Raw genomic sequence first — 14318 nt, 5'->3', positions numbered from 1 at the left:
CCGGCGAGCTGCAACGAATGGATCAAGGTGCCGGGTTATTCGTAGCCGGATAATAACCTTTCACCGGGCGGACTTTCACAAACTAACCTAATTATCACCCTGTTGAACTTTGACACCGAGCCCAGAGGCAACACCGAGGAGGCGTTACCATGGTGAGTTAATGCTACTGCTAGCTCGCTTTAGCGACAACAAATAAAAACCATTAAGGTAAAGATGAAGAGCTTGGTTGAGGCATTGTTAAAGGAGCTTCTTGACGTGTATTTCATTTCATTAAAAGTCCTTTCGGGTCCAAAACATTGGCCGTAGTTACGAGCAGGGCGCCCCGCTAGGACGTTATGTTCGTGATGCATTCAATGACCTCTGCTAAAAAAATGTTTTTTTTTAGACTTTTATGGAGTCATGTTATATGTAATCAGTACTCGCTCTTTTAATCAGTTTGGGTGAAAATATGCTTCATAATTTTCTTACAAACAATACAGTTGCAATACCAAAATAATTATTTTCTACATATCTGTGTACATATTCTGTTCTTCATTTTAATTATGTTTTGTTTAGTTGTTTTTTAATTTGTTGATATTTTAGACTTATTTAGGTGGAGGCTTCAAATAAGCTCTTAGAGTTTTCTGCCTCTTCCTGCACTGAGTTGTCTATTTTCTTATTTGTTTAATATGTTTTTTTTACGTGCTGTGCAAATAAGAAAATAAATAAAAATATTTGCCTATTTGTCTTTGTGTTTTCTGATTTGTTGTTGAGTTTTCTGATTTGTCCTTTTTTTTTTTGCTTTGCACTTCAGGTCCACTGTGGATTATTGACCATAATTGTGTTATTACCTGTATGGCAATTATCGATGCAACAATAAGTTATTAAAGAAAAGTAAAGTTTGTTCTTTGCTAAGCTTCCTTGAGTATTCAGCCTTTGTAGGTCCAGTGTAGGCTATAATAATCAAAATAACTATTATTACTATAATAAAGAAAACTACTGCAGGTATTACCATCATTTATTGTATTTTTGTGTATTTTTGACAGGAGTCACAGGACAGTGGATAGAGTCAGATATCGGGGAGAGAGGGAGTGGGAAATTACATGCGGAATCGAGCCTGGGTCGGTCGTTTGGGAGACTATGGCCTCTGTACAGGGGGTCAACGCATGGTCCACTAGGCAACAGGCCCTCCTTATTTATGAAGTCTTTTAAGCAAAAACGTCAAACAAGAGCAGAGCAGTTTCATTAATGTAGGATTGGCTGATTTCCTTTCTTGTTGATCAAATCAAAAGAAGAGGATTGTGTTAAGTAAGAAATGCATCCATAAACATTTTATTCTTTGACTTTTAATAGAATAAAAACATTACCCTTATTATACTCACATAATAAGTTTACTCCACATTGTCAGTGTATTTGCTTTTTTATATAACAGAGTATTTTTTACAGTGTGGTCTTGTCCGTGGGAGCCCCTCCCCCCGGAAGTGAGCTGCATCATGTGGTCTGTTATCCTCTGTGTTGTGTGTCTGTGTGTGGGGGGTTGACAGAGTGTCAGATGAAGGATCCCCTCTCATCATTTTCAGTAGATTTCTTTATTTCTTTCTGGCGTGAAGATATGATAAGAGAGACGGTGTAACGATGCAGACCCTCACCCCTCATGTGTACTGGGCTCAGCGGCACGCAGAGCTTTATCTCCGGGTGGAGCTGAGCGACGCGAAGGTAAGAACCGTCTGCAGCATCCAAAACAACCGGCTTCTTCTTTCAGCCTCAACTTACACACACTGCTCGTTTAATGACAACTAAAGCCTTTAAATGCTGATAAACTTCATCTTCTCAGAGTCGTAGTTGTTAAATTAGCAGCTTAGTTAATATTTGCTGTTTCATTAATGGTTAATCTGGATTGACGTCTGTCGGTGAATTTGTTCATTTATAACACAATTTCACGGACTGAATATTTTATTTAAAATGTTTATTTTGACCTTTAAAGCAGCAACTGGCGAACTTCTCAGTCGTTATGACACATGATTATTATAAACAAACAAAGATACCATGGCAACAACTCTTTATTCTAAATTTAAAAATAAAATGTAACCAGCCTCTTTCTTCCTTTTTTATTGTTTTGTTTACATTGTTATTGCTATTTGATGTGCATGAGTCTCTTACTTTTAAATCCATTTTAGTTCGTACCATGTTTAGTCCTTATTTTTACGTCTGTTCTTGTTTTAAATTCCTGTAAAACACTTTAAATTGCACTTGATTTGCATGAAAGGTGATATGTAGATAAAGCTTGATTGACTCACTGAGCTTAAACAAAAAATACAAGTCCTCCTAGGAATCCAATGTTGGGTAATTTATTAATTTCAATCACCAGAAAATGCACAGAAACTCCTGCTCAATTCACCTGTCCTATTTGTGCAATTTCTACAGCTCTCTCTCTCTCTTTTTCAAAGCTTAAATAATGGAGATTGTTTTGCTTATGGTATCGATAAGACTGTGTCACAAATTTTGACAAGCGTACCACAAGCCATAAAAAAAAAATATATATATATATTATTAATTATTCAAGATGAACTGGAACAAAATAAACATGAAGGATAACGATCAAAATATTTTCAGGAACTAGACAATTGAGAGAAAAACTCGTTTTAATAGGTTAGTTGTTTTTATTAACCTGTGTGATACTAGCTGTCTGCAATAAGTGCAGAGTAACAGCTGATGATGACAGCAGCAGTAGTGTGTTTACATCAGTTATACAACCTCCAAATACTTTGATGTTTCTTGCTGATGAAAGCATCTTACATTAGTTGACATTAGCAGATCTATCCACAATACACTAATATGTTGATTATTAAAGTCAGGCAATCACAACCTGTACTAAGAATGATTTCAGTTTGGGGTTTCTTTAACTGACTTGCTTTTATCCTTTTTCTTTTTTTTTTTGCTGGCTGCTTGTTTGCATTAAGCAACATGAAATACCGGTTCTTCTCCTCCTGGACACGTTCAGTTTAAGCCCATCCTCGTGCCGCATCTGTTAGACAAACGTCTTATTAAAGATGCATGACCTTTAATGGTCGCCCTGGATCTTGTTCAGCCTGGTAGGAGAATGGTTTCATGACTACTGAACGGGCAGAAAGAAGAACACCTGTCGTGATGTTAGGCCCGTTAACCAACGAGGAGCAGAGAGTGCAATGCAAATGAAATAGTTAGTGCCACATGTACACTAAGATACACATATTTATTGAATTGATCCAAATCAAATGCAGTTATCAAACACACGTGTGGAAAAGATAATGAAGACAAGAAGGTCACTGAACTGTAAAGTAACTGAGCATGAGTGCATCACAGCTTCATACTCTGCAGAGTGATGATGCTGGTTAAATCCATATAGCGCCCTCTGCTGGTGACAGAGAACTGCTGGTGTAACACAATGAAACTCAAATGAAATGCTATTTGACTGGTGAATAGATCTAGTAATATTGACACATATCTGTGATAAAGTTAGCCGATACTGATAGTCACTGGATAAGATAATATCGGCCGATATTCGGGCTCTAACATGGATTATCATCTGATTTAATATTTAGATTTGTCTTTGGGTGTGTCAGTGTCGGGCTGGGTTTGACGGTTGCTTGTGTGTTTTTCAGAATCTGGAAATCAGCCTGCAGGAGAACAACACCCTTCAGTTCAGAGGTGATGTTGTCATGTTGTCATGTTGTCATGTTGTCATGATCTGTTAAAAGTCGAGTGATCAGTCGCATTGACCTGTTATTTTTACACCGTGTGATTTGTTTGACAGACTTTCACTTTCTAGTTCAGTTGTGATGTGATGACTGTTTTCATAGTGGATTCATCTGTGCGTTAGGTTTCCCAGAGTCTCAAGTGTTTCGTTTTATTTGCTTCTTTTTTTAACAACCGACAATCCAAAATGTAAAGTCTCTCCATTCACTGTCAGAAAAACATCATTACAGTAAAGAAGCTGGGACCAGGAAATGTTTTTACAAATGTGCTTTTAAATTACTTACCTTTAATAGATCTTTAAAATAGACGATTATTAACATCCTTTCAATCATATAATTCAGGGGTGGGCAACTTGCGGCCCCCATCAACCCTCAACGGGGCCCTCAGGTCAATTTTTGCATATCAATTAATTGGAAACATGAAGAAAACGTGACAATCTGCCAAGAAATCATGAAAACCAGAAATATATAATCCATAATAAAATGTGATCACTGCTATATGTTGAGTTAAATTTGAGACATAATTGACTGTAATCGTTTTTGTGTTCTACAATTTGGCCCCCTGGCAGTGAGAATTAAATGACTGTGGCCCTTGCTGTGACCAAAGTTGCCCATCCCTGATCTTATTGATCAATATGCTTATGGATGAAGTTTGATTCTTCTTAAAACTCATCATTTGAAGCCTGATATCGTTTTGTTCTAAAACGTTTTGTCTCCTTTTTGTCCCACAGCTCAGGGTCACGGAGCTAAAGGAGACAATGAGTACGAGTTCAGTTTGGAGTTTCTTCAACCTGTTAGACCCGAGGTACTGATCCAATTTTATACATGAATATTATGTAAATATTTAAACCAGTAATAATATCCTTGTGTTGTGTTTGCTTCATTTTAATAATGATCAATATCAACAGTTAGTGATATTTATTTCCACACAGAGTCTTATCTGTCTGTTGCTTTTGTAGAAATACGTTTTATAAGCCCTGTTTTTTATTTTACTTACTTCATACTTTCTGGTTTTACACTCTATTATTGAGAGACATGCTTCTTACATACATAGTCCCGAATTACACACACAGTTCAGTGCTTTGCTCAAGGGCACCAACTTCCATATTTTGGTCCATACCGGGACTGAACTGGTGACCCTCCGGTTCCCAACCCAAATCCATACAGACGGAGCTACTGCCGCTCTTATTTTATTATCCTTGCAGTGACATGTTGTTCAGGTGTCATCAGAGATATAAATGAATATTCAAAAACAAATCATAGCATTTAAAAAACCATTGCAATAAATTCCTTCCAGATTCTGTGTTTAGTTTTAATCATCTTCCACCAGTAAAACAATGAAGGTTTTGCTCAATGGATCATTTCATACATCTCTCCCCGGCTGGTTAGATGACAAATCCTCAGTGTTGCGGATAATGCGTCACTTCAGTGAGTGTACCAGCAAGAAAAGAGTCTAATTAAAGAAGGCGCTGTGTCTTAATTATGTAGTACAGCACGACCCTGGATATGTGGTCACATTATTATCAGGGAGTTTATATCAGAGGCTCAACGCTGCAGGTTTCTATTCCACACCTGACCTACGACGCATGACGAGGCAGTTTTCAAAGTGTGACTCAAGAAAAGAGCTTTGATGTCTGGTTGGGGTTATTATGGCATTAGTGCTGAAATACACTTTATGTTCATACCAGCCCTTATACAAAAAGAAAAAAGATTTCATTCAGTTCTTCAAATTAAATTCAAACGAGGGAACATGAAAACAAGGATGAGTGCTATTTTTTTTAGTTTTTGCAATATTTAGATGACCCACTTTATACAAAAATTAAGAGTTAAATAATACATTAATGTACAAAGAAATGCAAAATATTAGGTTGAAAATAAAAAAAAGTATTGTAGTGGTTAGTGAGCGTACCCCATGTACGGAGGCTCTAGTTCTCCAAGCGGACGGCCCGGGTTCAAATCCGACCTGGGGCTCCTTTCCTGCAGTTATTCCAAACTCTCTCTCTCTCTCTCTCCCAGATTTCTGACTCTATCCACTGTCCTTCTAAAAAGATGACACAAAAAGACAAAAATAAACATTAAAAGTATAAAAAAAAGGATTGTAGTGTCAACTCTTTGTGATGTCATGAAGGGAAAATCTCCAAACGGCCTGTTTGAGCACACATTTTCTGAAAAGTGGAGCAGGAGAAAGACTGAGAGGATGGACCTTTCTAATCATTGGGGGGTTTGTAGACGGACTAGGGACACATATTAGTGTTAGAGAAACATGTTGATGTGTATTTTTCATAATATGTGACCTTTAAAGTCTAAAGTTAAAAGATAAATCATTAATTTTACATATGACAGTATTGTATCCTTTAACCATCTAAGGTTGTTAAAGTAGTGGATAAAAGGACGAGTCACAGTCTTCTTGGATGAAAGACACAGAAGAAGAAACTTTATTCTCACAACAGCTCGTCACATGACGTCTCTGCTCTGTGTGTGCGTCAGTAAAGAAACCTTGTATCATTTTCTGACTCTGTGTGTTTTCAGATCAGCCATAAGTCCACGCAGCGTCTGGTGGACATAAAGATCAGGAAGCAGGAGGAGCGCTGGTGGGACCGGCTCACGCTGCAGGAGAAGAAGCCTCTGTTTCTGGCTCCAGACTTCGACCGCTGGCTGGACGAGTCTGACGCAGAGATGGAGCTTCAGGCTAAGGTAGGAGGAACATGAAAATAAACGAATAAACTAAACGCATCCACATTGAAGAGGCAGTAAACGGGACAGGCTTTTTTTTTTACGGTTAACACACAAATATCAGGAGTATAAACGACGGTAAGAAGGAGACAGGTTTTATGTTTTTATTTATAATCTGAAAGAGGAAGCCGTGGTGAAGCCATTTTTAACAACATGCTTTCCTCATGTTTCATGTTGCACAGCCAGCCCACAAAACTTTGCATTTGTGGTTGTGTTCTGGCAGAGCTCACAGGTTTCCTTTAATCACAAATCAGCTGGCTGACAGCTGTATCCTGCTCTGAGATGTTAATGTCCCACTCATAACACAACAAAGTCACGTCATGTCAGGAGCCAGGAAATACTGACTTTGAGGTGAGAGGGGGAACTTCTTTCTGGTTTAGAGTCAAGACGTCCAGATCCACTGCTCATGTTTCTGACTTGCTCTGATTGTAGCCAGCTCGGTCCTCAATGGAGATCGTTCTGAAGACAAGTTTTCAAGACTCAAATGTTTGAATCATCAATAAAAAATGTTGCAAGGATTACTGAAATCAGTCTTTAATTTTGTTTATCTATATGTATGGCTCCAGAGCAGTAGGTGAGCTCATGTTGGGCTTTTTTATGCCTTTATTGTAGAGATAGGACAGTGGATAGAGTTGGAAATCAGGGACAGAGTGCAAGGGGGGCAAGAGCACCAACCACTAGGATACTGGCGCCCCACCTCCAAACAAACAAAAAAAAACTATAAAGTTATAAATTATTTCAGTGTCAACAACTCCAGATGGTCAAAATCAGGTCTTAATCCCAATGAGGTTTGTCCTGGTTAGATACATTTTAAAGAGGACATATTATCCCCCTCTTCCACCTTTTCAAACAGTCCCCCTGTGGTCTAAATGAAACATCTGTGCTGTGCTTTGGTCAAAATATAACATGAATCAAGCACCAGAGGAGGTTTGTGACCCTGTATAAACCAGCTCTCTCAGAACGCTCCGTTTTGGTGTGTGTGTCTCTTTAAATGCAATGAGCCCCCCCTGAGTTTTCCTGATAGACATCACTCCTCTGTAGCAAGAATAAAAATGGCAGACCTGCACAAAATGTTTGCTCTAGTCTGGAGGTAGAGTCAATGGGTGGAGATATCAGGGGAGGGGAGGGGATTTGTTTTTTACCAGAATCCCACTGTGACATCACAAGGAGAGCAAATTTGAAACAGAGCATTTTTCTCTGTGTTGTAAGACTTATACAGACTTCAAACAAAGGACTGGATGGGTTTATTTCACATTTTGTGAGTCTGTAGACACTCAGGTTACCCAAATAAATGTTCAAAAACACTTTACAAGTGGATTTTTCATAATATGTCCCCTTTAAAGAAAATGAGAAACTGAGGAAAAAAAGGACGTTAAAAAAGATGTTGGCTCTGAACCTGACGTGGGTGCATAAACAGAGTCAACGTGTTGCAGCGACAAAAAGAGTCTATGAAAGGGTGTGGATTAATGTGTTTACATGATTAAAAGAGGTGAACGTAGCAGGTTATATAGCAAAGTGATGTTGTGTTTTCTCTCAGGAGGAGGAGAAGATCAACAGGATCAGCGTGGAGTCCAGAGTCCGTAAAGACCGTGAGTCACACTCAGCCTCTCTCTCAGAAACGTTTCTAACTAGAGATATGTCATGAATGTTATAAACACATGTCCCTGTAGACGTTCACTAACCCGCAGGATTCATTCCATCGATGTCCACTAATCCAGTGATTCCTTCTGTCTCCTCAGCCTACCTCGGGTTAAAGAAAGGATACCTGTTCATGTACAACCTGGTGCAGTTCTTGGGATTTTCCTGGATCTTTGTCAACATGACTGTTCGACTTTTCATTCTTGGACAAGGTTTGTCGAAGGAAAACACAACGCTGTCAGCTGACTGTTTAGAGACAGCGTCATTCACAGAGGGAAGGAGAGTTAGGAACTATAATTAAAGATAATGATGAACCTCTGAAGGAACCAGGGTCTCTAATAAACTCCAGTTATATCAGCCCCGACTCGCAACAATTCTGACATGTTTTTATTTTATTTTAAGACCAAGTCTACATCATCAGTGAGGAGAACGTGTGAGGCAAAGATTCAACCAACAACAGTGCAGACATTTGGTTAGAGCTGATCATGAGAGTCTGCTGTGAAAACTTAAAACTTACATAATTAGACATTAAAAGACACATCAGGGAGATCGTCTTCAGACAAGTCGTTTAACGTCCTCTTCAAAGCATCCAATGAGAGCAGCTCGTTAAGTTTCTTAAGTCTTTTTGTAACTCATTCCAACTAAAGGGAGCAGAAAAACTGAAACGCCTTTTTCCCCCACTTCAGTTCGGACTATTGGAACAGTCAGTAAGAAAAGGTCCTGTGATCCTCTTCTGACTGATGGAGGTCAGAAAGTGCAGCTTAACTTCAGTTGTTTCACTAAATTGCCTGCTGAGTTCTGGGATCATTCTTAGAAGAAAGTCCAAAGAGGAAATTAACAAACTCAGCTCAGGTTGCACAGATCACTTTAAAAAAAAAAAGATAAAACATGAAGTGAGTCCAAAACGATTGTGAGTAAACGTCCCTCAGTGCGCAATAAACGTAGCACACATCGACTGTGTGTTTGACGGGTCAAAGTCAGAGGAGGAAGTTTGTATTTAAAGTGTGCCGTAAGTAAGCTCAGCCGTTACTCTGAAGACGGCACAGAGTGGGAATCACTTTGTCCCACAATTACGCCTCTGAGACATTCAGACTGAAGGCGAAACGTCACAGGGGCGTAAATATCACGGCTTGAAATGTCAGTCTGAAAAGGGCTGATGATGTTCCCAAATGGATCCCAAGATAACAGAAGGCCAAAGCTATAAATTCTAAGTTTGACTTTGTGTGTGTTAGAGTTGTAATACAGATTTAAGGTTATATTTCCTCTCATTTCAGAGTGTCTTAAAAATGGACTTGCAGAGACATTAAAGCAGCTTTGAAGGGAAATCATTGCGGTTCATTTTTCATCCATCTTTTGTCAGAGAAATAGTTCTCGTGCCTTTTTTTTTTCATGACATCACACGACTGTTTTTAAAAGTGCAAACAAAACGCCGAATTGGCAGGCTGCAAAAGAACCGAATGAAAAGAGAAATAAACCATTTGTACTCACTAATAGCTTTTGAATTTTATGGACTAAATAATGAATTACTGCTTGATAATGAACACAAAAACAGAAAGGAGACAAACACAATTAGTGCCACTGTGCAGTATAAAAAACAAACAGGAGGTGAGAGAGGTCTGTGTTTTTGTTTGCGAGGAGCTTTTCACCGATGAGCTCATTTGAATAGAAACAGGAACACGACTACACAGCAGGGATTTGTTTTGCAAATGATGAGGATTATAGATGGTGGCTCATGTAACGTGCTGTTTAATGAGGTCGCTTTGTTTCTCTCTCGCCCTCCACAGACTCCTTCTATGATACCTTCCACACCACGGCTGATATGATGTATTTCTGTCAGATGATGGCCGTGCTCGAGGTCATCAATCCCTTACTGGGTCTGGTCAAGACGGGATTTTTGCCTGCTATGATACAGGTAACACGGGGGAGACCGTCACCTCTGATTTGATTTCAAACAGACTAAAACTCCAGTGTAACATCTCAGCACTGAAGAGACCCTAAAGGTGCGATGAAAGCGGACAAGAGAACTGGTTCAGATAGAAGTGATTGTACTCGACCTAAAAAGCCTCTGCATGTTTCTAATAAGCTCCACGAGCAGAAACGTGCTCAAACTAGGATCAATATTGGAGATGCTTTTTGAAAAATGGAGAGAAGATAGAACACAGAAAGTTTTACAGACCGATGCAGAGCTGGATAAACACTGAAGCTTCAGTGTCCACCACATGGCAACCTGTGTGAACATCGACTCTAGAGAGGAGGGGGGCGGGGGGAGACAGCTCTCTACAATGTTTAGAATTTGGACTGCAGTACCCATTTTAAACACTAGGGGTCAGAGTTACATATTGCTCCTTTAAACATATCATTCTGAAACCGCGGCCATTCATCTGCTGCTGCCACTAGTTCATATTTCATGTGTTTTAGGAACATGACCGCAACGTTTTTCTCCATTTTATTGTCTTGAGAACATTAGTAAGGATCAAGACTGATGTTACACAATCTCTCAAGTAGCCTTCTGACTGGGTGCCGGTGACCTAGTGGTTGATTTGCATGCCCGGCGTACAGAGGCTGTGTTCCTCCAGGCAGAAAACCGTGGTTTTGGATCCAACCTGTGGCTCCTTTGGCGCATGTTGTTCCCCGCCTTCTTTCCCCCCTGGTTACCAGCTCTGTCCTGTCTCTCTGATGGAGGCATAAAAAGTCCCAAAAACTGAATCTTAAAAAAGTGCACATGAAACGTTGCACCACAATCAATATATTTAACGATGATTGTACCAGCACACGTCTCTCTCTCTCTCTCTGATTACCTGCTGAGAATGTCTCAGATGCTACTCGCAACACATATGCAACAGATCAAAAGACTTATTCAACAAATGAGTCTTTATGGGCAAACACATTTTGTTCAAGAAACTGCAGGAATAGAAAACAATGTCCCAATAATACGCTCTGAGCTGAACTCACGTTTTGAGCAGTTTTGTGCAATTTCACACCGAGTGGTGTTTTGTTGTTTGTCCTGTGTTTCTGCAGGTAGCAGGGAGGAACGTCATTCTTTTCGTAATCTTCGGCAGTCTGGAGGACATGCAGAACAAACCTGTGGTCTTCTTTGTGTTCTACCTGTGGAGCACCATCGAGATCTTCAGGTGAGCGCACGTCTCCTTCCTCCCCCCCTCTCTCTGGTGAACACACAGCGTGTCGTCGTCTGCTGTAACGCCCGCTCTCTCTCTCTCTCTCTCTCTCTACATCAGATACCCGTTCTACATGCTGGCCTGTATGGGCACGGACTGGAAGCTGTTGACGTGGCTCAGATACAGCCTCTGGATCCCGCTGTACCCGCTCGGGGTTCTGGCTGAAGGTTAGTGAGCGGTTCGTTAAAACAGAGAGAAAAGGTTGGAGTAACTGAAGTTTATGAAGGTCGTTGCGTACAATGTGTAACACTGTCTTTTCCAGCGGTGGCGGTGATCCAGTCTCTGCCAATCTTCGATGAGACTCGTCTGTTCAGCTTCCCTCTCCCCGCCATGCTGGGTAGCTCCTTAAGCTTCTCATACACCCTGCAGCTCTACCTGATCCTCATGTTCCTGGGTGAGACATCCACAGACACACTCCCTAGAAACCCACTCAAATTTGCAAACATAGATGTAAAGGTGATTTTCACTGTTTTCAAAACAATGGGGTGACCTGAATGGGACACGGGGACTCATTGTTTCTTTTTGCCTTTTAAATATTTATTTTTGGGCTGTTGCCATTGATGTGATGACAATTGTTAGAGTAGGAAAGTGGGAGAGAAAGTAGGGAATGGACTGGAACCCGGTCACTCATTTTAAAGATTACACTCGTACATGGGGTGCAACCTAACCGCGAGGCTGCCTGAGACTCCATTTTTAAAAGCACTGATTTCAGAGAGTTTTCATCATTTCTTGCAAACATGTCTCTTACAAGGAAGCGCTTGTGGATAAATCAATGAATATTTGTTACTAAACTGTTGGTGATACATCACCCTGTTCTCTATTCCTACTTTTTTTCCTTTGCCTGTCACATCTTTGGCATCTTTTTTAGTGCTGTGCAGACTCTTTGTTAGTGTTTGTCTGTAGTGTTAGGCTGTATTATAACACACTGACTGAGGTTCCCTCTGCTCTGCAGGACTCTTCATCAACTTCAGACACCTGTACAAGCAGCGCAGGAGACGATACCGCTCGAGGAAAAGGAAAGTCCAATAACTCCTCTCCACCTTTCCTGTTTCACTCCGTCTGAACTGACGACCAGGAACAGATCAAACAGCAGCTTTCTTTTCCTCTTATTGCCTTTCCTCATCTTCCCAAACACACATACACACACACACACACACACACACACACACACATCATGTAGGAGTTCTGGTCCCCTGTTAACACTCTGCTGGGTGAACTGGTAACATCTCATCAGCTGAAATCAGCACTCTGGTGGATCCAGAGCGTCACAACGTTCAGTCTGAGTTTCCATCTCGTTTATTCTCCTACAGATTGACTTTTTTAATCATGAGCTCCGTCGGTTTTATCTGGTGTAAAAGAGAAATTTCAATTTTTCGGAGCGATGAGGGAACAATTAGTGTCGGAGTTGGGAAAAAAGAAATGTTTCATGCACACACTCAACACAAACGATCTGTAACTGTATTCACTTTTTATTTACCTTGCTTTAAAAATGAAGGTCCTCACTGGTTAACACTATCTCTACCTTTAAAAACAGCTCTTTAAAGCATGTCTTAAAGGTGCTCTGTGTTTGTTTTACCCTTTATTTACAAATCACAGATCGACTCAATATTGATTTATTTTTCTCTCAGCTGATGTTGAACTTTTGGATCCTCTGGAAACAGTAAATAAGTTTGTACGTACACACTGTGTTTCACTCCTGATACCCTCCAATTGAATTATGAGACACCCAAAGATTCCCAACCTCACTGATAATAAATGTTGTTAGAGGGTTTTTTTTTTTTTACATCGTGTTAGACTTGGCGTGCTCATGACTGCAGTAACAGTGCGTTTTTTAAAAGGGAGGAAGAAAACTCCAGTTTTAACATAAACCGGCCTACATGAGGCCGAGGCCTAACATGATGAACACATGAATGCATCTTTGATTATAATCAGTCATTAATAATGGATTGTTCAGTCAGGAGAAAATTTGAAGAATGAGAAACTTTCCCTCTGAATATTTGAATCCGTTTTATTGCAAACATTTTAGAATTTTTAAAAAGTAGATGCATGACTTATATCTGAAGCAAAGTATTTAACTCTGCTGTATTGAGATACGTTTACTGAAGTATACCATCGCAGAGCTTTATCCACCACTTGTCCCTGAATTTGTTTAATTAGAAAATGTGCTAATACCTTTGAAGAAGTTTTCGTATGATAGAATTTGATGTTTTAAAATGATATGTCACATTTGATTCCTCTCCTATGTCGCTGTTAATAACATTCAGGCTGCAGCTGTTGAATCAAATGTGTTTCTCACTGCAGTTTAACAGCTGTGACAGATATTGTGTTTTTACTTTTAGATCTTTATTCCATGGTTTTGTTGCATTTTGATCCCAGATCCTCCTGATACGATGAAAAATAATGTTTTAAACTCTCCGTCCAAACTTTTGCTGAAGTGAAAAGGATCGTCAGGTTTCCCGATGAGTCGATAACTTTGCTCTTATTTATGACTTCTTTTTCCAAACCGTTCACCCTTCAGCCTTTTCTCTGTTTTGATTTTTATTTATTACTGAAGATGTCGCCTGTCGTACGGTTTCTGAACAGCTTCTCTGACGTGAACTCAAAGCTTGTTTAGACCATTTGTTGCATTTTAAAGTCTTTTGACAAACGTTTGAATTTATGTTGCGATTCTGTTTTACTGACTAAATAAACATTAAAGTTTTTAATCTGAAGGTCTGACGTTTTCTTTCCCCCGAGGATCCCTGCTGCTGAAGTGACTCCAGACACTTTTTTAAAGTCCTTGATTTCATTAAACGTTTAAATTATGTCTGTTTTACAGGTTCATGATTGAAGGTTATCATTCACCTGCATCAAGAAAGATAAAATCAAGACATTAGTCTGGTGTTATTTTAAAACAATTCTAAACCAAAAGTTCAGAAAAATCTGTAACAAATGTAGAAATATTCATGTTGTTTATGATTCATTTCCCAGCTGTGGTTTATCTTCTTCTCTGGATCAGTTTCCTGTGTTACATCATCGCTTTAATTAAAATCCTCATGCACACTGTGCAGTTTTAATT

General features: G+C 39.6%; 1 protein-coding gene across 2 annotated transcripts; it reads left to right on the top strand.

Annotated features, from left to right (window-relative positions):
• The first annotated feature begins 23 nt into the window (after window positions 1–23).
• Window positions 24–13348, top strand: LOC132990583 (very-long-chain (3R)-3-hydroxyacyl-CoA dehydratase-like). 2 transcript variants are annotated; one of them, XM_061058915.1, is made up of 12 exons: window positions 24–152; window positions 1590–1695; window positions 3621–3666; window positions 4445–4518; window positions 6243–6407; window positions 7984–8035; window positions 8186–8296; window positions 9869–9996; window positions 11103–11215; window positions 11321–11427; window positions 11523–11654; window positions 12213–13348. In XM_061058915.1, the coding sequence occupies exons 2-12, from the start codon at window positions 1615–1617 to the stop codon at window positions 12287–12289; spliced, it is 1086 nt and encodes a 361-aa protein (XP_060914898.1). In that variant the 5' UTR covers window positions 24–152; window positions 1590–1614; the 3' UTR covers window positions 12290–13348. The 2 variants fall into 2 exon arrangements, with proteins under 2 accessions (XP_060914898.1, XP_060914979.1); XM_061058996.1 differs by lacking the exon at window positions 24–152 and adding an exon at window positions 1442–1460.
• The last annotated feature ends 970 nt before the right edge of the window (window positions 13349–14318 follow it).

Source organism: Labrus mixtus, chromosome 1 (assembly GCF_963584025.1).
Source record: "Labrus mixtus chromosome 1, fLabMix1.1, whole genome shotgun sequence".
Classification (NCBI taxonomy): domain Eukaryota; kingdom Metazoa; phylum Chordata; class Actinopteri; order Labriformes; family Labridae; genus Labrus; species Labrus mixtus.
The sequence above is the reverse complement of the archived record's forward strand: the minus strand, read 5'-3'. Positions and strand labels throughout refer to the sequence as shown.

Excerpts from the sequence above, each read along its gene's own strand:
- LOC132990583 (XM_061058915.1), top strand. The coding sequence starts at position 1,615 with ATGCAGACCCTCACCCCTCATGTGTACTGGGCTCAGCGGCACGCAGAG. Across the intron at positions 8,036-8,185 it reads GTCCAGAGTCCGTAAAGACC|CCTACCTCGGGTTAAAGAAA; the intron begins GTGAGTCACACT and ends CTGTCTCCTCAG. Across the intron at positions 11,428-11,522 it reads GCTCGGGGTTCTGGCTGAAG|CGGTGGCGGTGATCCAGTCT; the intron begins GTTAGTGAGCGG and ends TGTCTTTTCCAG.